This window comes from Pholis gunnellus (assembly GCF_910591455.1).
Source record: "Pholis gunnellus genome assembly, chromosome: 18".
Classification (NCBI taxonomy): Eukaryota; Metazoa; Chordata; class Actinopteri; order Perciformes; family Pholidae; genus Pholis; species Pholis gunnellus.
In genome coordinates this window covers 5792962-5816342 of record NC_136545.1, presented here as the reverse complement: position 1 = coordinate 5816342, position 23381 = coordinate 5792962, and the positions used below count along the sequence as shown (strand labels likewise).

Below are 23381 nucleotides of genomic sequence, written 5' to 3'. Positions count from 1 at the left end.
ACGAATATACAAAGACTTTAAATAAAGACACTATCAAAAAAACATTTTTTGTTTTCTGGATTTTATTCTTTTCAAATCAGTGTACGTGTTTGTACAAGCAGAGCCATCAAACACTTGACACGTTTTATTGAAATTATAACAAGGGAAACCTTTAGAAAGTGTCACAGAAGACGTATCTGATTGTAAAGCAGCAAAGCGTTGGTTTCCCATTTAAAGTTGGCTACTGTAGCATCACACAAGCGTTCCTGGACATAAATCCAATTTAAAAATTTAAAAAATAATAATAAATATCGTAAGAGGCATCTTAACTGAAGGTGCAAACAATTTCTCTATAAAGGCGTCCTTAAACTGGAACAGGACCTTTTTAAAAAAAAAAAGCAGGTTTTCTGTAAACTAGAGGAAGAAATATTAAGGCATCGGTTGCATTTTCTTGGCAGGTGTCTTTTCTGATGTTGCAGCACACCAAGACTTTGTTTTTATTACATTTCACTAGTGGATAGGTGTTATCAATATATAAAACAAATGTGAAAAAATTGGCTTTAATAAAAGAAGCATAATGGGTTTAGTGCAAAACCTACAGGAAGCCTGAGTATCTGTGAAAGCTCTATTGCTATTGGTTGAGACAAAGTGAATTAAAACATCAAAACATCATCGACCAGCATCCCTCTAAAAAACAACTGAGTTTTCTGGGTGCATTGGCGGCTAAAAAAAGTCTCATGATTGGAGCTCAGTGCTTGCGGCGGAGCAGGGTGGGGGTGGGGGTGGGGGTGGGGGGGGTGGGTGGGGGGGGGGGGGGGGGGGGGGGGGTCAAAGGTCAGGGCCGGTGGGGGAGGTGAGCTCTCACAGGGCCAGTTCGGCCATGGCGCGCTCCAGGGGGTCGCTGGTCCAGTACTCGTGGTCCCAGCCCAGGAACCAGCCGGTGAAGGTGGGCGGCTCGAAGCCCTGCTTGATCTTGACGATGGGCGTCCTGCGGTCCCTGTTGGCCGGATCCGTCTCGATGTAACGGGCCGCTGAGCAAGATGAGGAAAAACACGAATCAGTGCTTGAATCACAAACGCACGCCAGAATAATGTGTGTTTGCTAAACGAGCAGAATCAAAATAGGATTGTATCAAAAATGTTCTTACCGGATGCCATCGCCTCAGTCTTCTCCTCCTCTTGGGCCTCGTTTCCGATCCAGACGAACACCTAAAAATGGGAGAATTTTATACACATTTGTTCCTTTCATTGTGGTGACTCTGCTCTGCATCTGTATGGTGCATCTAAAAGCTATTTACCTGGTCCCAGGAGTCCAAGATCATGACATCATCAGTGGCGAGGTCTTCCTGGGTCATCTCCCCGGGTACCTCCTCAATCTGAGAAGAGGAGAAGGATTTAGTGGAGCTGTATTGATGTTGGGACAATATCTAGGGAAAACTGCCAACTGTGAATTCTCCAGAGTACCATTATTTCTCCTTTAAAAGGCGTGCAGCAGCACTCACAGCTCAAACCAAAGACTTACGATGAAGTTTCCAGTCTTATTGGAGCAGGCGAAGAGTCGAGGTGGGTGAGCGTCCATCTTGTCCTTGAGTCTGGTAGAAGTGCGATATTCCGTCTTTCCTCCCAGAGCCTCCCAGAACTCATCTGTAAAGAGGACAGACACACTTCAAGTTATTATAGTTTTTATATTAACTCGGGATGGGCAGATCGATACTCACAAGCCCTGTGTCACATGACTGTAGAAACCATGTGACGTCAGAAACTTGCATGAAGTCACACACATTCATAACGAACGTGAGAGAAAGGCAAAAGGTAAACGTTGCCTGTGTGGCTGCTCTTCACCAGATAACAAATACAGCAAGATGCACTATTTGTGACAAGAAAGTGACACACAGCAGCAACAAAGGTAACTTCTTCAAACTTAAAAAATATAATAATATATATTTAAAAAATAATGTATTGTTTATTTATTCATAACTTTATATCATTTCTGTAAAATATTTTTACACATATTAGCACAGTAATGTGCCGTATGTGTCATTGATTTTTTTTTAAGGGCTAAATTGCGCTGCCTTTTTTCCCCTCTTTTCTAAAAATGTTATTTTGAAAAATTAAATACCCATTTAAGAAATGACCAGTATATCAGTATTGTTAAAATTGTGTCAAAAAGTACCATATCAAATCAAAAAAAGTGTTATCGCCCATCCCTAATTTAAACAGGAAGGACGCGTATAAATACTTGAAGAGCAAGAGTTTGAGGTTTGGAGTAAACTTATATCTGTCAGTTAAATATAAAGCCACATTCAGGAGACTGCTAGCTTAGCTTAGCAAAAATACAGAAAACCATGGCTGTATAGGCCCTTTTCACAGCAGCCATTTTGACATGTGTACTAAATAACGTAAATGACATGGCCCTGTTCCATTTAGGTTGGCCAGAGTCCTGGTATTCTGCATGAGGGCCCACTGGAATGGCTGTGACACACTAAATAGGATGGGACCATAGTTAAGTTTTTCAATTACACCTGTGTTTACCCGGCCATGACATGTCAAAACTGTTACTGTGAAAAGGACCTATTAAGGAGAAACAGCTGCACTGTCAGAAGGTAAACAGCACATTGTGGTTTCACAGTTTTTAAGCTAGCAGGCTAATGACTAGCTTCACATTTAACAGACATGTGACACTGATACCAGCCTTCTCATTTAGCTCTGCAAGTAAGCCAATAAGCAGATTTCCCAAAATGTCAAACTCTATCTTTAAAGCGTCATTAATGGATATTTTGGTCACTAAAGGGACAGAAGAACTAACTGAAACTGACAAAGTGCCACCTTGTTAAGTTGTTACAGCTAACTCACTAGCATACGGTTGCCTATTTACACGGCAGCAACGCAGCAGCATTAGCATTAATTTGGAGTCACGTCTGATGAATATACTATAATACTAATATAATACTATATTCACCGTTCTGTTAGCTCTGTTTTAAACCCCTGAGAAAATGGTCTCTTTAGCCGCTAAATGCTCTATGTTCACTAGCTAGTAGCTAACTGTGTCTGTGTGCTGTTTGGGGCCGGGCTGGTAGTGTACTAAAACACCCTGTGACCTAAAAGATGCTGAAGTCTCTTTGTCACTACGAGCAACTCCTTTCACACTACATCATTTGATCGACTGTTGATGTAATAAATATTGATACGTGCAGCTTTAAAGATGTACAAAGAAAGTATTGTTTTTTTAATTATTATGAACTTTGATTCCTGATGATTAATGAGTAAAGCTACCATCACCATACACGCATCTCCTTTTTTTATATATTGCATGTATTTTGAATAGGAAGGTCTATACACTACCAGCACAAGCTCACAGAAATACAATGTTGAAGTTCTGTTCTGTTCGGTCCCAGTTAAAAAAATGTACTTTGTTGTGTTTTAGCCTCAGGTCTTCTTTCTTTGTTTCAAATTGTGAGCAGAGAATCCAGTTTCTTCTTGAGCTTTGAGAGCCAACCACAAGATCACTGATAACATCTAAAGGAGTGATGCAACCAAGTCTCCTTTGTTTTAATATAGATGAACACAAGCACCTACTTTAGCTGAGATACAAAAAGAAAACTATCGAGCTTCACACTAAAGCGCTATTTTAACAGCTTGAATGCTATTTTAACAGCTTGAACGCAGTTTGTAACTGACTCGGGAGTATATTAACTGGTAGTGGGTTTCAAAAGGAGAGAACTTGTTATTCTATGTTCATCGCTCTTCCTCACCGGTCTCTCCTCCCTCAGACAGCTCAGAGGTCGACACTCCCAGGATGTCACACAGCTGCTGGGCTCCCTGCTTCTCGGTGTCACTGGCACCCACGCCCACCCACAGGAAGGAGCCTCCGGCGGTCACCAGAATAAAAGCGTCGTTGGAGTTCAGGTTGGATGACGCTGCGTCAAGCTGCAGGGAATGTGGAGATATCGTTGGGTTAACATGCAGAACAAATGCTGTTTTACATTTCCAAATTCTTGCACTTGTATTGTAAGTCTCTTAAATAGACTGTTTGTATTAGGCAGTAATTATATTTGATTGTGGACCTTTATATGGTTGTAATGGTAAAAATAAAATCTTTTTTTCTATATTTTCCTTATTGTTAGAATTATCCCATTTCTAAAAAAAATTCAATAAAGGCTCATTAATTTCCTAGAACAGCTGGTTGCTGTTGACTTTAGCAAAAGTTACTGAAACAGGAATAAATAATGCCTTTGTGGGGACTATTTTTCTAAGCTGCGGATTAAACTAGTGAGTATTTCAAGCAGCAGGAAGGTGCTTCTTGGAATGAGTTAAAATAAACTACAGTGTGTGTGTGTGTGTGTGTGTTCATCATAATGAAGGAACATGTGGAGCCAGTGTGGCTCACTGATGTTATTTTAATAGTCGTTGGACAACAAAGGAGCTCGATGGCACGGGGGAAGAAGATCTAATCATGGCGTGTGTCCTCTTACCTCCACAGCTCTGGTGTGTCCTGCGGAGTTGGAGCGCACCTGGAACAGTCGCGTCTCTGCAGGAGCGGACTGACCTCCCTCTCTGGACGTTCCTCCCTTGTACACCACCATGGGCTGTCCTCCAAACAGACTCATCAGGTGAGCCGGCTCCTTGCCCTGCACCACCCTCACCTGGTGCACAAACGGCAAAAGTTAAAACACAAGAATGAGAAGATGCTTTTTTGTTTGTTTTTACAGTACGTCATGCGTTTTGACGAACCACATCACATCAGACAGATCGTCCCTTGTTGTGTCTCGTGAAGTCAACAATATGTCAAGACATGTCTGCTGCAGTCCCGACTACGGACACAAGGTGGCAGCATGGGACTGAGCCACAGTCTGTGCCACGAGCTGGTGAGAGTTTGTGGAATCAGGACACAGCGATGACGCAGGTTGTGTCTAACAGTATTATACACAGAATAGTCTCTCTGGTCTGCAGCTTCTCTCATAGATATTTATGGCTGCCAGCTCTCCTCCCTAACAAATCAGCAAATTATACTTATCCTGAGAGAATGGCGAAATTATCAAATAATCATAGATGAGTTTACGGTCCAAACTACACACATGCCCAGCACTCTTTGTGCTTCCTCTGGTATGATATGAAGCTGTCTCTCTGGCAGTCAGCAGGATTTCTTGTCAGCCAGTTTTTCTCATCTCTAAATAGCACAAAAGTTGTATTTTAGTTTTGTTGTTTTGGTTGCTAAAAGTCGGCGACCATTCGCATATCCCCACAAAGCCACAAAACACATTGTGCCTTTACCACACAAAAAAAAGTCAAATTCCAAAAGTTGAGCACAAAAGTGTTGGGATCTGTGCAAAACAGCTGTTCTCTACTTTGACAGTGAGCAAAGGGAAACATCTGCAACACTCAAAGGTGACATCTGCAGATGTTTCCACACTGGATGTACTCATTCTGTATAATGCTTCAAAGTTTGACTAAACACACACACAGTGATGCCACCGCACACACACACACAACATGAACATGAAGGTTGTGCGTGCAGAGTTAAGACACACACGAGGAGTGAAGTGCGAATGCAGACCACAGAAATGAATGAAGACTCACATGAGTACAGAGCCAGGGCTAAATGGCTCAAAGCTAACCGAATGATCTCCACAGACCTTTCCACACTCTTAACAGGAGCTCTCATCGACAGGTTAAGTCACGATGCTGCACTGAGATGACGTCAGGGCAGAGTTTGGAAACAGGGCTGTTATTTATGTGGATTCAACAGAGTTGGCGACAGAGGAGGGGGAGAGGGGGGGGTAAACTCCTGCTAACATCCACATCGGAATGTCCTGTTTGTTTTTGACCGAGATGGTTTCACTGTAAATCAGATTGGACTCATGATCGCATTAATTAAGCCAGAAAACTGAGGACAACAGGCCCTTTTTAAAAAATCACGTTATTCACATTTACTTGTGAGGAAAACAAGAAAATATGAACTGGCTCTGGACAAAATCATGTGAGTCCTTTGTGTGAAGTTGAGGAGCAGGGAAGGGAAGGGGAGAATACCTGAGTGGTTATAGGAGCACCAACAACCTGGAGACAGAAAAGGTCGGAAACCAAGAAGGAAGCAGCGGGGGGGGGGGGGCATCAGGGAGAGGAGAAACGGTTAGAGGATGTAAAGATCAGAAAAGAGGTGACTGAGCTGAGTAAGCCAGAGGACGACAGACTGTATCAACATGACGGATGAGATGAAGATTCAAAGCCTCTAAAGGAGCCGTGTGTTTCACCTGCACAGGACCACCGCCGAGCTCGTCATCCAGCTGGGCCCCGAGGATCGCAGACGCCCCGATTTCATCGGGACTGGAGTCCGCCCCCTGCCTGGGAGACAGTTTGAACGCATCGTCATCACCCCGAAGACAATAGGAGGCACAAACCGGCCTCTTTTCAAGGTACAATAAAGGTTGCTTATAAAATTTGGACTTTTTTTTATTATCAGACTATAAAATGACTATTCCCTTAAATCATTGATGTTTAAACTTGAAACAACTATTTTAACATCGTTGGAGATTCAACTAACCCATTTTATTTCTAACAATGCATAATATATATATTTTAAGAAACGATTGTATGTTTTGCATCTCAAGCCTTAATCTACTAATAAAACTCCACTCATAAAAACGTTGCTCTTTAGCGCTACTAGTGGACATAAACTCCACAGGGCACCTTTAACTTCCAAATCTAACACATTTCCAGTTCTGACTCCTCTCAGCAGAGTCTCGATCCTTTTCACAGCTCTTGTTTGGTTCAGGCAAACTTGTATTTTGCTCTTATAATTTGAAGACACCCTACTTTGTAATTCGGCCAGTTACGACAGGGTTTACTCCTCTACAAATAAAGCTTGCCTAATGCAGCTTTATCCGAACCGTTTGTCTCTCGTATTCTCACCACATGTAGATAATGTGTCCCTGCCGGCCCCCATGACTGTAGTTATAGAGGATGATGTAGCTGTCTCCCCCGTAGAACTGTCCGTGTGTGGACGGATCCACCGCCATCTTGTCGGACGCCTCAATACGCCAGATCTGTCAAGTGAAAACTAGAATTACTGCCTCCGCCAACCAGTCAAGTTGCAGTTTACATACATCACTGTCCAACAATGTCATCACTTCATTTTATCTTATTCCACAATTTTTTGCAATTGTCAAAATTAGCACATGAATTCTTGAAAGTTGAAAACTTGACCCCCCCCCCCCCTCCACAGGATGATAAAGTAAAAGCAGCATCAGCTGAGACCTCTATCCATTTCTGTCCTCTCACCTGCTTCTCTCCGCTGCCATCATCCACCATGCCGTGCTGGGCGGCCATGGCGGGGGAGTCGTGCAGGCCGGCAGCGTCGAAGGGCACCTTCTCGATGTTGGCGATGCTGTTGGCGATGTAGGCCACGCCCAGGCCCACCGTCTGGTCCCTGTCCCGCCAGTTTTTGAAGAACTGCTTGAAGAGCGGCGTCTCGCCCATCTCCGGCAGGATCTGGACTTGTGTGTGTTTGGGGTAGCCCATCTTCTTGATGAACTCGTCCGCTGCTTTCATCGCTTCCTTTCGCTCGTCCATGTTGGCGTCTTTGCCTGTAAGAAAAGATAGCGAAAGTGAGAGTATATGTAAAGATTTTATTTAATTAAAAAATGTCAGCAATAGTTGTATGACAAGCTAACTTTGGGAGTGACTTCTATGACTGTAAATAAGCAACATTATCTAGTTTTTCTCATGAATGAAGTGGAGTTAAAATGACATGGGGATATTTCGATACCCCTCTCATATCTGTATGGTAAATATGAAGCTACAGCCAGCAGCTGGTTAGCTTAGCTTAGCATAAACACTGGAAGCAGTGGGAAACAGCTGGCCTGTCTCTCTTCAAAGGTGAATAACATCTGCCTAACAGCACCTCAAAAGCTCACTTATTAGCACAGCTGTATCTTGTTTGTTTAATCCGTACAAAAACCTTTTACAAAGTGTAAAAATAAAATGAGTGTCCGATGTGCTACACCACAGCTCAAATTCCTAAATTACAGTTTTTCAGAGACCTGGCTATGAGCTCTAATTCAACCTGGACTCGCCATGACTGAATGATCTGCTAAGAGATCTGCACTGCACCGACCTTTCCAGACGAAGATCTTGCCATCGGAGCCGTGGTCCAGAATGAAGCAGTCGCCGGACTCCAGGGCGCTCTGGGCGAACGGGTTCTCCGCTGCCACCAGTGCGATGGTCATGCCTCCACTGGCATTGGACACCTGCATCGGGGCAAAAGAAGAGAGAGGTTGATTCGAGGCACCAGGTGTCAGGGCAGGTTGTCCTGGGCTTCTCAACCTGGTAAAGTGGAGATGTGAAGTTCTGCCATGTTTGTATTTCGAGACTATGTTTCATAGTTTGTCAGTAAAATGATAAAGTTGAATTGAACAGATTTTTGGCCTGATCTGATATTCAAAACAAAACCACACACATTTACACATTTTTTATTTTATTTTCATTCTAACTTAAAATAGAAAATGAGAGAAAAAGACAGCGTGTGTGTCTGGGTTGTTCCCACACTCGTCTCACCTTGTAGAGTTTGGCCATCTTCCTGTTTGAAGCGTCGGCTTTGATGTCATCAGAGGCTCCGGGAGGCAGATCTGGTTTTGCTCCTAACACCTGAGGACAGAAGCAGCTCCAGTTTGAACTCAGAACTCAGTTTGAGACTTCATTTGTTCTCGCCACTCAGTGATCTCACCTCTACCATCTTCTCTCTCTCCGTCCCCTCGTCGCAGACGTAAACCCGGGCCCTCCCATTGCGCTCGTTGTCACGGATACCCTTGGCAACCTGCGTAGCCTTCAGCTTCTCGAAGCGGTTGCTCTGGGAGCCGCACCACTGGTAAAGCTCCTGTAGAGCGACAAGGAGAGCAGATTGCAAAGGCAGTGAAGAGAGCTGAACTGCAGAAACATATTGTGTTTTACAAAAGGCAACACCACTTTTCCCTCAACCCTCAAACAAACACACCATGTGTACTTTCGGCCATGTAGTGAATGTCTACTGGTGACAACAGCAGTGACAATCACACCGTGTGATTCTGTGTCCCTAAAGATTGATCTGCTGAGTGTGACTCACAGCTCCCAGGTCCAGGATGAAGCAGTCTCCCTGGTTGAAGCTGTCCCAGCTGACCGCCACCTCCGTTGCCCGGACCGAACGGCGACCTTTGACCTGGAGCAGCCGCTGCATGACCACCTCGTTGGTGACCACGTGCTTGAACCCAGAGGCCACGCCCCCTTTCTGTAAGAGAAGAGTTGCATTTCAAAATACTTGCCTTTTAAGAAAAGTGGCTCCAAGTTACATTTTACAAATACTTCTTATACATTTTCGGATGGATAATGGCAAAATAATAGTATTGTAACAGACTGACTCTTCTATCCTAATGGATACTGTGAATGATTAAATGCAGTTTATGTTTTCAAATATGACAAATATAACCTTAAAAATGTCTAGAAAATCACACTTCCCATTTAAGTTTATGTTTCGGTTTAAAATGCACCAAAAGAAAACAAATCCCACAAACCACATATCTTATTCCATGTATGTGGATGTTCTGCAGCTACAAACATGCCATCTTACCATGTATTTGATTCCAGACTTGAAGTAGCCAAGAAAGGTTTTGGACTCGTGTCCCTGGACCTCGCGGTACTGGATGGGTTTCCCCCCCAGGAAGTCGTCCATTTGGACTGTAAAGATGGCCGCCGAGCCGCGCTCATCCTGGGAGCAGAAATCCCCTGCACCAGAAGAACCACACACGTGCCCCACGTTAATCCCCCCGTCCTCATTCTGTCTCAGCAGTCATATATACCCAGAGAGTTACATTATGTGTTTGACGAATTGCCTCACTGAGGACTCGTTGAGTCAGGAGATCGATGTGCGGGAGCAGCAGCGGGTCAGATCCCAGCAGACACATTAATACATGCAACATTAATCTATTTCTGGCCGCACACAGCAGCTCTGCCGCATGTGGGAATGTTGCATCAAATCCGGTTTATTGGTAAATGCTGTTTCCTTGATCAATGAAGCTAAATAAAAGGACATGAAATCCACAAAAAAAGACACGAGTCAGCTTCTCGCTTCCCTGTTTGCTTTAAGTGAAATCCTTAAAAAAACGACCCAGTCAGACAAACTGTCTTCTTCCAATACTCCGCTACAGGACCAACCTTTAGGTTTCAGCTGCTCTAAATACCAGTCTGACCCGAAGGTCAATTTGGATTTTATTTTGAAAGTGACATTTATGTCTCTGTCTGTCCGTTGAAAACCATGTATGATAACATGGCTGAAAGATTAAATTCAATTTAATGATTCTTAGGTAATAAAAACAAAACAAATCTCACTGAATTATCTAACAGGAAGTTTACCTTATATCTTATTGCATGATAAACGGGCCATTCTGTTTTACTTCTTTATAGCATTTTGCAGATAACATTTCATTTTAAGTCAAATATTGATTCCAGAACTTTAACTTGTTATGTTTTTTGTTTTTTTTGCAATGTTGTATAACTGCTTTTTCCTAAAGATCTAAATACTTAATCCACAAATGACAATTGTTTGTGTTTGCCGAATGGTGTCAAATGTTCAGGACAAAACCCCTTGTACCGACACAAAAACATCATTTAGATCGTTGGAATAAAAAATGTCAGCTATGAAATTCCGCTGCGTCCTTGTCGGCCTTTCAAGTTCGATCACAAAGCACATCTGTCCCAGGACATAAGGCTTGTCACAATTACAGACGCTGATCTAAAGCGGGAACATGAAAACGCAACGGCAGCAGTAAACACGGCTTTGTCTTTTAATGACAGTGTCGTCTTGTTTTTCTAAATTAAAGGACGGAAGGCGACAGAAGGCTTTTGCCAACTTTTGTTTTTCAGTTCTCATCCCACCAGATTCAACACGTCACATGCAAATTGTCACATGCAAAATAAAAAAGGATCCAGAAATGTTTGTCGCTTCTTGCTTTAAACATAGATTTGTTTTGTGCTGCCTTGAAGTAGACATTGTTTTCATTCTCCCAAGGATCTTAGCTGTGTTTTTCATTGTTTTGTGGAGATGACATAAGTGAATTCCCTATTTACTTAAAGTTCACTTTAGTACAGTTGTCATTTGATTTTACAAAAAGACAATAATCACAGAAGGAAAAATCCTGCAAATTAGCATTCAATATAATGTCGTCTTATAGAAAAACAATATTCAATGTTTCCTTTCCCTCTGCTTATTTCTCTGTAGTAACGCATCATAACGTCCGTCTCACTGCACTCACCCAACCAGAAGTGGAGGTCGTACTGCAGGTTCCCGGAGCGTTGTTTGATGGTGTTGAGGATGAGGTAGGCGTCTCCCGTGTAAAATCCCCCGTACAGGTTCGCGGGGACGGGCACCAGGTCGAAGTTCTCCACCCTCCACACCTGGAGGCCCGGCTTCTGTCCGGCCAGCTCGAACTGTGGGTGGTGCGCTGCCATCCTGCCTGCGGGGGGAAATAAACACACACCTGATGTTTATTGCTTTTCTACTGACCGGGCCTAAACATACAAGTGTACCCGTGGCAGCGCGCTGTGATTTTACCCTCTGGATCAGCAGTCAAATACGAGACGGATGAGTCTGTGGAGCTTTGTAATAAACTTTTTAAAAAGGGAGACTGGGACTTCCCATTTGTGAGAGGTTTGCTCTGGAAAGCCGCTCCCCTTAAGGCTGAGTTGTTGCCATAGATACAAAGATAAAGTTTAGGGTTATAGTTAGATATTAGTGGTACAGCAGGGTGAGTCACTGTTTTCCTCCAGAACAGGAAGAGGAAGTCCTGGCAGTTATGACTCAGGCGTAGTCATAACTGGTGAAAGAAACCCTGTGTGTGATTATAGATAGGAAAAGACGGGTGTGTAACCAGACATTTTACTCTTCAACCCGTCATAACTTTGTCCCCCACGTCACATAGCACAGCCCTAATGAACACATCCGCAGTCAGACATCGGTCCAATCGCAACCAAATCCATACACGTTTATGCACACACATAACACACACCTCAGCTGTGTCTGAGAGCCCCAATCAAGAGTTCAGTGTGGGCGTCTGACTGTGCTGCGTCGGATTACAACCCGCTGGCCTCTCAGTAGCATGTGTGGATGTTTATAATTTTTAAGACGGGGGTTGAGCATCCTGTTATCTCCTCTAGTTATGGCCGTCTGGGAGCTGTCTGCAGAACAACAGTTTATGAATCGACAACAAGGCCATCAGCTGATCCTGTTGGTTTGGATGTGTTTCACATGTCGATCTTAGATCGTCTACAAAGAAGTGATTGTTTGACATGAGTTTCAAAAATGTGTGTTACGCTTCATATTTGCACAATTTCTATTAAAGACAGCATGATAAAGAAAGTTTCAGTGGTGAAAAGGAACTCCCTGTTCTTACTTACTCTAAGTACGAGTATTGATATCAAATGTTTGAAAATACTTGTAATTACACTTCACAGCTAAGTTGCAAATATTGCACTGTTGACTCCCCTACATGTGTTAGACAGCTTTAGTTGCCAAGATCTTAAATGCAAACAACATATAAGATCTTATAAAATATTATTATCAATTAACCCAAATGTGTATAAAGTAGTTCAAATTAGCTCCACCCAACCACCACCACCATTAAACAGCTTCTTTTATGTTTATACATCAGTAATAATACAGTAACACTCTGACGGGCTTTCACTTTTAATCCTTGGTTGGTGGAGACCAAAGACGGAGCCAAAAGAGAGTGAACAGTGGACTTGGATCCACTAACAAGCTAACAAGTTCACTACAGCAAGCTAGCATGGATGTAAACAATGTAAGTTTCTTCCAGAAGTTGGCTTTGCAAACGATAAATGAGGAAGGAAATGCATTAAACACATAACTTTGTCATAACGGGCAGGAGGAGCCGGGGATCAAACAGCAAACCTCGTGATTAAAGGACGACCCGCTCTAACCCCTGAGACACAGCAGCCCAGACCAATTCAACATGGTAAGCACATTTACAAATAAGTAAATACAGAATTCTCCCTTAATACATTTTGTTGCAGACACGACTGTACTTTACTCTAGTAAACCATTGAATACAGGACTTTTACTTTTAATGTATTGTTTCTACATTGCCGTTCTGTGGTTAGACTTTAATGTTTGCAATGTCAGATAACGGCAATCAATTTCATAAAATATGCAAAAGTAAACAGATGCGTCTCCTGAGATTTTGCAGCGGACTCTGAACCACACTGACTCCACACCACATATTAATTGCTCGCACAGAAAACAGAGAGAGAGAGCAAACAGTTTCTCTGAAGTGAAGCAGTGTTCCCAGATTAGAACCCGACCTGAAAAGGGCTTCTGTGCGCTTTCATGGTGCATTTCTATCCTTTATTTCACTCGTGTATTTGAATGACGACGTTGCTTATAAGACATTCAACCCCTCAATGTCCTTAACTTTGAAGAGCTGTTAATGAAGCTCAGGTTCGATCGACCTCCAAACCGGAGGTTGTGCAGTTCAGAATGAACACAGCACCCAGTTTTCCACAGGAATGCAGTTTGGACCGGCTGCCTTTCAATCTGCATGACTAACGTCCACACTGGAGCAAGAATTGCCCATTCTTCTGCCCACAAACATGACAGGAATCTGCTCCTGACCCTGGACGAGTGAAGTGGCTCAGCATTCATGGAACCAGCCCAACAAATGTGGGGTTCCCCCCCCCCCCCCTATTTCGGCTCTCCTCTTATGTAACAGACTCACTGCGTAGTGCTTTTTCAGCTATGGAGTGTTTCAGCCATTTGACTTTGTAAGGAAAGGAAACAAATGCATTCAGGTGTCGGACTATAGAGTTTATGCTTTCTGCGTCCGCGAGGGACAGGTACCCCACATCCTGTTACAACAACTTTATTCATTCTATAGGCACAGGAGCTCCTCATCATCAACATCAACATCCAGGGCTATCAAAAGTAAGAAAAGGATTATAAAACCACAATGGGCCACAGTGCTATGTATGCCTGGCGTGCATGAGAGGTGCCCACACCGGCCTGCACAGAATGCACAGCCACGGGAGTTTAAATCAATTGGCGGCGCACTCAGTCAAAACAGCCAATAAAAGTAGCCAAAACAAATGGGTACCCTTGAGTCATGCGAGGTCATGCAGCGTTTGAACTTCCATCACGCGTCCAGGTTTGGCCAGACAGAGAGAAACTGAGGCAGCCGGGCGATTCCGCTGGGATCAACGTAACCTGACGGATGATGTGGAAAGCTGAGTTTTCCTACAGAAGTCTGGTGGAGTTTTCCAGACTGGAGAAGCAAATCTGCAGCCTCTGTGGCCACACGGGGAGGTTTAACTAAGCCTTAAGCGAGCTTTAAAAATGTGCGATCCCTAACTTGTCAAGCCTGAAAACAATGATGCCAACAGATAAATAGCAGTTTTAAGGGAAGTAGGTTAACACTCATATATTCAAAGGATTTTCACAAGGAAAACACTGAGCGCTGATATTTCGGGACATGGAAATGATCAGATATGGAAACTTTCAACACTGACACGTACAGTTTTCAACTGTGGATCGTCTGGCTTAAATGAGATCAATCTAAACAATCAGCAAAGGTTCCTGTTGGTTATTGGACAAAGTGGACTGGATGATCAAGATGAGATGGTTCAGCCCTTTAGGTAACCAGAATCTGTGTGTTTAACGGTGATGTTCGCAATGCTACACCGGAGCACTTCAATGTAGGTTGCTCAACATATATGGGTATGGAGCGCCCTGTTATCGTCATTTTTAAATTCAGGTAAAGAGTTTAAGATTTCAGAGAGTTGGATGACAAGATTGAGACCACTCTTAGCTGTCAGTGCTGGAGCCAGGAAGCGATTAGCCTAGCTTAGCATCAAGACTGAAAGCAGGGGGAAAGGGGGGAAATGGTTTGAACATCTCAAATGCTAAAACGCTTATAAAACGGGACAGCTAACCGCATCCTCCAAACGGCTACTTCCTCAATATCTGAGGAACTATCTCAAACGACAGCGGCGAGAAGAAACAATAACTTCATGTTCCTTGACAACTGGTAATAAATCAGTAACTTCTGCTTGAGTTTATATACAGCCTACCATTAACTCAAACTGACACACCCAGCTATATGAGAACAGCTTGCGTGCAGAGATCTGAGCTGAGCTGACCATGGGGATCCTCATTAACGCTTCAGTTTGAAACCCTGAAGGTGACATCGGGCGTATTAACGTCTAAAACTGTACTCATGCCGCACACATACAGTGCGGGAAAACTTGTCGCAAACACACTTGGAGTCAACTTTACATTATTGCTTCTAGAAATTCAATCCCCACGATAGACATGCTGCATACGTTGCTCTCTGATCGCTTGAAAGCAGATCCTAAAAAGTTGATTAAGAAGTCTATTTCATGCAGCGGCAGCCAAATACCTTTTACTCAGAAGTATTTCACACATTGAAAGACATCCCTTCATATTCTGGAGGCCTTTGTTTCTGTGGCACTAAATAAATATGACTGCCTTTGACTGTGATCTTCTCGTCTGATGGAGAGGAATGTTCCGTACCCCTACTTAATAAAGCAAACATCAGAGCGGATACGCAGCATCCCGTTCACCTCACACTCTGAAGAATCAAAGCCTATCTTTAAAAATGTGATAACAACTGTGACAAAAGGGAGATAACAAGAAAACAAAATCTATCAGGAGTGAGGGAGAAGGTTAGAGGACGATTTGTGATTGTTTTTTATTTTTTGTTTTATTATTGTTTTATAAATTAAATCATTTTGTGCAAAGTTTTATTGAATGAATAAAGCAGCATTTGGCGAAAACAAGCAAACATTAACTGTTAAATGTTCGAGGTTGGATTAAGTGACTCAGGGAGGGGCGGTTTGTTTGACTCAACACACACACACACACACACAGAGCTTAAATAGAACTGGTCACATGACCACTGGATAGTGCTTCTTCTCTGGCATGCTGGGAAAAGCATATGGTGTCTGCAGGCCGCCCTGCTGCACCTCTGCAGAGCCGGAGGTATTCGTCCAGTCTCGGCCCCCTTCACTGCAGTCTCTTTAATCCCAGCCCCCCCCCCGCCTCCAGACAAACACGGAGTGAGTGTGTCATTCCAACCTCAGTTATTCGCTCCCCTCCCCCATATTCACCAGCCTCTCTTTGTGTCTGCCTTCCCTTGAGGCTTCGACGCTTGAACCGTGGAGTCATATGATAACGAAATCGAAGCCCTTCTGATTTGTCTGCTGCTTCAAACAAACCAAACAAACAAGCAAATGTGAGTTTTATCTGTGAAATCTGCGTCTCATGGGCCCCCGTTTGTGCATCAGTTTTCTTTGTGGTGTTATCTGTCCCCGTTTGTACTCGTATATGAAACTTTTTACTTGCTGCCCATCTTGACCCGGCCTCGCTGATGGAGGAGATCACAATGGGAACTTTTTGGTAAAGAAAAAGGATGTATTTTCTGAGTTTCTCCCCCCCCCCCCCCCCAAAAAAAAGAGATTCCTCCTTAAAGAGGAGGAGTTCTTGATGACTCATTTTCTCCACGTATGCTACTCTCAGCCTCTCGGGGGCTGAGCAGCTGTCCTCTACCTCGCTCAGGACCGATAACGCTCTGCTTCCCCTTCATCTGTTTACACAGTGTCAGACTAAGACAATCAAAATGGCTGCTTATGACTTAGTAAATAACCGACCTGATATATGGACGGTTATTAAAGGAGAGAGTTGATGAGGGAAGGATTTATCTGAAACCAGCATATATATTTTTCAACAAAATATCAGTGTTTCATTTAAATGTACGATACAATACACTCTTATTAACAGAAATGTATGCGTATAACAATTTGCAACGTGTTACAATTAATATGATACAAAGTTTCTACCGTTGCCCTACATGTATAAACCCAAAGCAGCAGTAGATGTGTGTCTTGAGTGAGAGGTGTGGCCTTTTTCTTCCTCGGCTGGAAACACATTGACTATTGAAGTCAATGGGAGAAACCCACAACGTTTGTCCTTAATTACAGAGTCGGTAAATATTTTCCACAACAACTCATGATCTCGGTCGCTAACTTCATCTATTTTTGAGAGCTGCTGTCTCATGAAGAAGGGAGTGTCTGAGGTCTTCTGTGATTGCCTCCACTCAACAACATGACCCACGTAACCGTCCACAACACGAGTCCTATGAGTCCTATGAGTGCCACCCTGATGGTTGACATCTGACATCAACTGAAACTATGTGGGTAAGGTGTGTCATATGCTATGTTTCAATATAGTTAGGACGTGATATACACTATAATACTGTGATTCAAATGCATCGAACACAGCTAACCTCGACAGTTTGCTGGGTGTGTAAGCCAAAACATCCACCCGACCTCCTCCCTGACACTTTTCCAGTCACGCCACCTCCACCTTTGCTACCGAGAGAGGAAATGGAGCACCGCCATCGCTCGACAGCCTCAGCCGCATGAGGCTGCCTGTCAAGAGATGTAAATATAACTTGTGTTTACAATTAAATATAGTTTAAAGACCTATGCTGTCATTTTTTCCGTGTGAGGACAGTCTCCCAAATTTGGATTTTCTGGCTCCAGCAGCTGACAAACAAAACGGTGAGCGGGAGCCTTGAAAGCTCAGGCTTCCAAATGTCCCCGTTACCTTACTATGTTTTTCTTTATTTCATTTGAGACCTAAAGGTAAATATGGAGTATATGTTCACATACAAACACTCAAACCCTTGGACAGAAAGCGTGCACACAGCTGTTTGAGGCTCATATCTAAATCTGAAGAGGGGTGCGGTACAGTCGGTGTGTCCGGGCCTCCTGTAATCGCTGACAGCTGAGTGTGGATGTGACACAAACTTTCTGATTGGCCAACAAAGACCTGCCTGTATCTCTAACACTCACACACACACTCGTCACAGCTGCTTTAACTCATAACCACATAGGGGATGTAGTGACTAACTTCCTCAGTGGACAGTTCCGCTGTTTGGTTGTGTGTTTCTATGGCAACCACAGATGTCTCGAAATAGAGAGGAGCATGTTTACAGCTGCTGAGAAAAAATCTGTTTTTAACTGAGATGCTCAAACAACTTTTTTTTGTTTTTCTACTGTAATGCAGCAAAATACAGGATGCTGCATTGGGGTTTGTGGGTCACCTCATGTCAGCCTGAACTCACTCCAAACTGTGCAGGAAGAGTGTTGCCAAGTGTAAGTGGAGGCACACACACCGCATTTTTGAGTCCTCATGCAGGGTTTTCTCACCGCCTGTCCATATATGGCAGCAGCTGCGTTGCACTTTTGACAATAAAAGCTGTTTACACTTCTTTAAATGAGCGCGAGACGACCCCAAGTAAATCGTTTTACATGCAGAGAGAAGCCCAGCATTTCACCATTACAGTCTATTATTCAAACCATTGCTCCATGTCCGGAGAGAAAGTAACGGTACATTTCGTTGTTGCTCCAATTAAGGCATCAAATTACCGTCCCGCAATCTGTGCAACAGCTTTGCGTTGTCTCATTGAATAAAGCGGCTTTTAACGTACCTGAACGCGTAGTAGCTCGTGATAGGTGACGGACGGACGGACGGGTGTACGGTAGACCTGTCTGAGCCGGTAGACGCTTCGAGCTGCAGCGGGAGCAGAGAGGCGTCGAGTCGGCGGGGCTGAGGAGTGCGGAGAGCCGCTGTTTATGCTTCTGTCCCGGGACACTCCCCGTTTGTGACACTCCTCCTCCGGCCCGGCTGCTGCACCGCCCGCAGCGGAGGAGCGGCCGACGCATGGGCGCGCACACGCACACTGATGTCTATATTAATCTAATCTAATCTAATCCATTTTCAAACTTTCTAGACAACGACCGGAAGACCTGCCGGTGTTCAGCTTTTGATGCAATCATCATCATTTTTAGATGGATTTATAAAAGGGGAGCGTGTTGTTCTCTGTACTGGATTGGATGCCAAAGTGTTCATGTTGGATATTTAATAAAACAGATTAAAATAAAATGAAAAATTTGAGATTTAGCTCGGAGATTTAGCTGAGATTGTCTGTCTCAATAAATACAATGATACATGGTGTTTTTTCTTTCAGAGTCGATACTTCCGGTTTTTAACAGAGCATGCTCAGACCAACACTGCCCCTGCCTGGTCCTGGTGTAGCACTAGATGCTCACAAGGCACACCTTGTTAGCACGCTACTGTAATGCAGGCTGCACGTTATTTTCCATGATCTCACAGAGGGTCAAAGGTTGGATGTCCTCGTCAATGGGCAAAGTGTGTGAGATTCAAACTTGTGTTAAAGAAAAGGAGATTAGTACACACTGTTTCCTAGCAGCGAAGACATTTACTGATTACATCATAACAATAAAACCATACTTACCACACAACTGCATGAGAAATTATTTTTGCAAATTCATAATCTGTTTCCTTTTTCCTGTTTAATTTAACAATAATGTGCCTGAGAGCCGAAAAGACTTAGTGTAAGTTCTGAGTAATTACTGAGATGCTAAACTCATCCAAGCCGTCATCTTTGTTCCACATTTATGTGCAAAGAAAGTTCACTTATTTATAATGTGATTTTGCATAATACCAGCCAATCCGGAAGTGACGTGTGCATGTCATTTATACAGAAATACTCTGAAAGCATATTGTAAACAGTTTTTAGGCCTTGAAACACATCCAATGATTACCAAAGTTAAAGGGGAGAAGGAAACACAGTGTATAATGTATGGACTTTGTAAGAACATGTTAATTATCATTTTAAGATGTTTTTCCATCTTCTAAAAACAAAGAGGTGTCTTTTTGAAAACCTGCCCGGTAGGAAACCCAGCACTGCACTGTGTGGCTTGACAACATGTTGATGGTAATAAAGGTATTGTCTATGGATAATAAGAACATGCAGCCATCTGCAGCGACTTAAAGAAGCAAAATGCTTTTCAGAAGTCAGTGAACAGTCCCTGTGGATCTTTTTGGATGAGGTAGAGCCACGCCTCCAAACATGAAATCATGGGCTGCAGACAGTCGGTTGACTGTAGATGAAATGGCCGAGGCTTAAATGTCTTTAAACTGGTCAAAGCTGTCAAGCAGACTCTGGAACCATGGTTTCATCTTGTTAATGTTCCATTTCATTGTCCGTTTATGTGCTTACTGCTTACAGTAATGACACGATTAGTGATAGTTAAGGTCTACAAGCATTCCAAATGAGTAGCATTTAAGTTAATTGTATCAAGATGTCTGAAACTTAGTGAGCCAGACATTGAGGATGCTGGTTAGCCCTGAGTGGTATTACAGCAATATGTAACATATAGTTCTATTTTGAACCTTTTACCAGGTTTGCAAGGTCACATTCAAATATTTCTAGCGCATTTCCCTGGACATTACATTTGTTTAGTCGACGCTTTTATCCAAAGTCACTTACAATAAGTGCATTCAGCCATTTGGATACAAGCCAAAAAAATGCAGGTATCATTCATCAACTTGTGAAACATGCAGAACTGCTTCTATGTGCTACGTTTAGAGACACAACAGAGAAAGAGGTTCTTTTTTTTAATGAGTTTTCACTACCTCCTGCATATCTGACAGCAGAAACCCACCAGTGCTCCCACTGGTCTCGCAGGTTGATCTGAATTGTTTTGGTTTGGTTTGGTTTGGTTTTTACAGTAAATTGATTTGTAAATCCCATTTTTAATCCATCATTGTGATATTCAACATAACAGAACATCTATTGCATAATGATTTGCCAATCACAAATTCAGACACCATCCTTAAATTGTGTTCTTTTTTATGTTTTTTTTTTTTAGATAAAAATAATATACAAACATTTAAAATATGACAGGGAGGGGAATTGATTGAGCCCCAACATTGTCCAGGTGGCCCACGCCTTACTGTAAACTATAAACCCACATTTGTAAATCTTGGTGGCCCTCTGGTGGACAAAAGATAAAAACAGAATAACAGAGGAGAATGTGTGTTCATCCTCACTGGCACATTTACTGGACAAATGTGAGATTATTGACAAGAAAAGTAAAACAAGGTAACATTATCAGCTTATTGCTAATGTAACTTAACAGGATGTAGAAAAGTAGCAATCAACTGTCAGTGGCTTTTGCCCTTTTACTTCCTCTATGTTATTAACATTAAACCATATAAATGTATGTCGTGGCAACGAGCAGCTGTAAAGAACGTAGAATGTTCTCCAAACTATATCTGATCACGGCACATTACAACATGCTGCCTCAGGGCTCAGCAGAGACATTTGTTTACTCTCCATGAGAGCAAAACGTTGATAACATCAGATTTAAGCATATCACACGTTGCCTCGCTGTTGCAGATGTCAAACTGCTCTCACTCATGAACATCGTCCAGGTCATTCAGTTTCTAAAAATGAGGAGCTGTAATTTATGCACACATTGAAAGGCTTCAGTCATGGATGAAAACATCTTAACAAGAAAGTCTTGTTTTTTGGGGGCCTCGCTGTTTCAGACAGCAACACAAGCTGCATTCAGCCTGGCAGGAAGTCCGGCGAGCCTCAATAGGCCGAGCTGTACTCTTGAGATTCGAGCATTGGACTCAACCGAACAACAAAAATAAAACATATTTTCCCAAGAACGCAGATTGGGAGCCTTGAGGATAGTCTTATCTTTATTTGGCAGAACACCATTAGCCAGCCCACAACAGCGTTATAATTCGTTTGTAAGCATTGCAACAGCCTGTTACTTTTTTTCTAATAATTGATGCTTCCCTATTTGTTGTTGGCCATGCTAGCAGCATTGCTGTGGGGATGGCAGTGTCGGTCAGACCAAAATATCACAACAACTAGATTGATTGCCATGACATTTTATTCATGGTCCCCAGAGGATACAGATTTAGATGTATTGTCCCAGAGGGAGATTTATTTCCCAGCCAGTGCAACACAGAAACAGATATAGACGATGCATAAAGTCTACATGAATACTTTCATGATCCTTCCAGTATCCCAGCTCACAACAGTGTCAGCGAGGCAGTTTGTTCAGGCTGCCATGGCAGAGGGCAGAGACGGGGGCTTAAACGGGGGTCGGAAAAAACTTTGGTTTATGACAAAATACCTGCAAGAACTAATGACATCCCCATCAGCCTCAACTGTGCTTTAGTGCTGAGTAGCAAATGTTAGACCGTGGTTAGGTGGCTCTGCTAGTCGCATGCTGCAAGTCGCATGTCGATGTGTCCTTGAGCAAGACACTTAACCTCAAAAATTGCTCCCGTAGTTGTGCCAACAGTGGGATAGAATCTGAATTGTGTAAGTCTGCTAAATGACTGTAATGTAACACACTAATCTAAGATGGTGACCACGGTACCTGCTAAACGTTAGCATTGTCATAATGATGTGCTAGCGCTGGCATTCAGCCCAAATGCCCAAGTGGAATCTGATTTGTGAACCTAAAAGCATTTAAAAGAAAGACTGAGTTTTTCAGGAATAATCCACAGACCTCCCTGTGAACAACTGTCCTTAGAAACTAACAAAGACATGTAGCAGTCCCAGTGAAAACCGCTGACAGCAAGCTTTGTGGCTCATCCTTCAGGATGGATGCATGAAACTCAGGCTGCCAGCTCGTCACAACATCTGAGCCTTTTGACAGGGGGTGTCTCCCCCCCCCCCCCCCCCCCCCCCGGCATTCCTTTTATTTCTTTGCTGGAAGTTTTTTGTGCTGTCACAGTGATTAGGGGCATTTGCTGGCCCAGCAGAGGGGCCCACTGCTGCTGGTGTTTGAAGAAGACTTGGGGGAGGGAGGTGTGGGGGGGGGGGGGGGGGGGGGGTTCTTGTCTTTGGAAACGTCAGTTATAGGATGCCAAATCATTGACAGGTGAAGTGGGTCAGAAAGCAGTGCCTGGGAGTGAATTGACAGCTTCACTGAGTCTAATCAGATATTGCAGTTGGCAGTTTTGAAAGTTCCCCTCCAACTGCACAAGCTCCTGGCAAAGGAAATATTCCTCCTCTTTTCTTTTCTCTCTTCTTCTTTTCATTCTTCCTTTTTTTTTGTACCAAGGAATGCTGGATTTCTCTTTACTTCAGTGGGCTGACTTCTTCTGAACGAGATGAAGGATCTGAAGTGTCCACGTGGGCGGTGAAACTATCACTTGCACATCTGAAGGGCTCCGTATTTGTGGTGCTGGGACATATTGCAAGCTCTTAAATCCCCTCCAGAGGCCACCAACAGACTAATGTGAGGACGTGAGAGATATCTTGTTCGGAAATTCTGACAGCCAATTATAGACAGAGCAGAGCTCCATTTTGGATCGCAATAGTCATGCATGGAAGTAAATATTCAGAATGTGCATAGGCTTATATATACACTGCTATTATATGACAGTGATGTGTCAGATAACTTTATTATCAGATTTTAGTTCAAGCGTGCAGCCACAGCCTTGCTATG

General features: G+C 43.2%; 1 protein-coding gene across 2 annotated transcripts; it reads right to left on the bottom strand.

Moving 5' to 3' along the window:
• Nucleotides 1-44: 44 nt before the first annotated feature.
• Nucleotides 45-18678, bottom strand: gsna (gelsolin a). 2 transcript variants are annotated; one of them, XM_079178551.1, is made up of 17 exons: nucleotides 18524-18678; nucleotides 11255-11455; nucleotides 9574-9728; nucleotides 9073-9234; nucleotides 8698-8847; nucleotides 8529-8618; nucleotides 8089-8221; nucleotides 7254-7558; nucleotides 6885-7018; nucleotides 6227-6317; nucleotides 6006-6032; nucleotides 4451-4621; nucleotides 3731-3905; nucleotides 1501-1622; nucleotides 1277-1354; nucleotides 1127-1187; nucleotides 45-1010 (listed from the first exon to the last, which is right to left on the bottom strand). In XM_079178551.1, the coding sequence occupies exons 2-17, from the start codon at nucleotides 11448-11450 to the stop codon at nucleotides 841-843; spliced, it is 2220 nt and encodes a 739-aa protein (XP_079034677.1). In that variant the 5' UTR covers nucleotides 11451-11455; nucleotides 18524-18678; the 3' UTR covers nucleotides 45-840. The 2 variants fall into 2 exon arrangements, with proteins under 2 accessions (XP_079034677.1, XP_079034678.1); XM_079178552.1 differs by lacking the exon at nucleotides 6006-6032.
• Between the last annotated feature and the right edge of the window lie 4703 nt (nucleotides 18679-23381).

Bases quoted from the DNA above. Each gene is read 5' to 3' on its own strand.
- gsna (XM_079178551.1), bottom strand. From the start codon at position 11,450: ATGGCAGCGCACCACCCACAGTTCGAGCTGGCCGGACAGAAGCCGGGC. The intron at 1,355-1,500 runs GTAAGTCTTTGG...TCCTCTTCTCAG, and splicing joins ATAAGACTGGAAACTTCATC to ATTGAGGAGGTACCCGGGGA. The intron at 1,188-1,276 runs GTAAATAGCTTT...TCCCATTTTTAG, and splicing joins TCTTGGACTCCTGGGACCAG to GTGTTCGTCTGGATCGGAAA.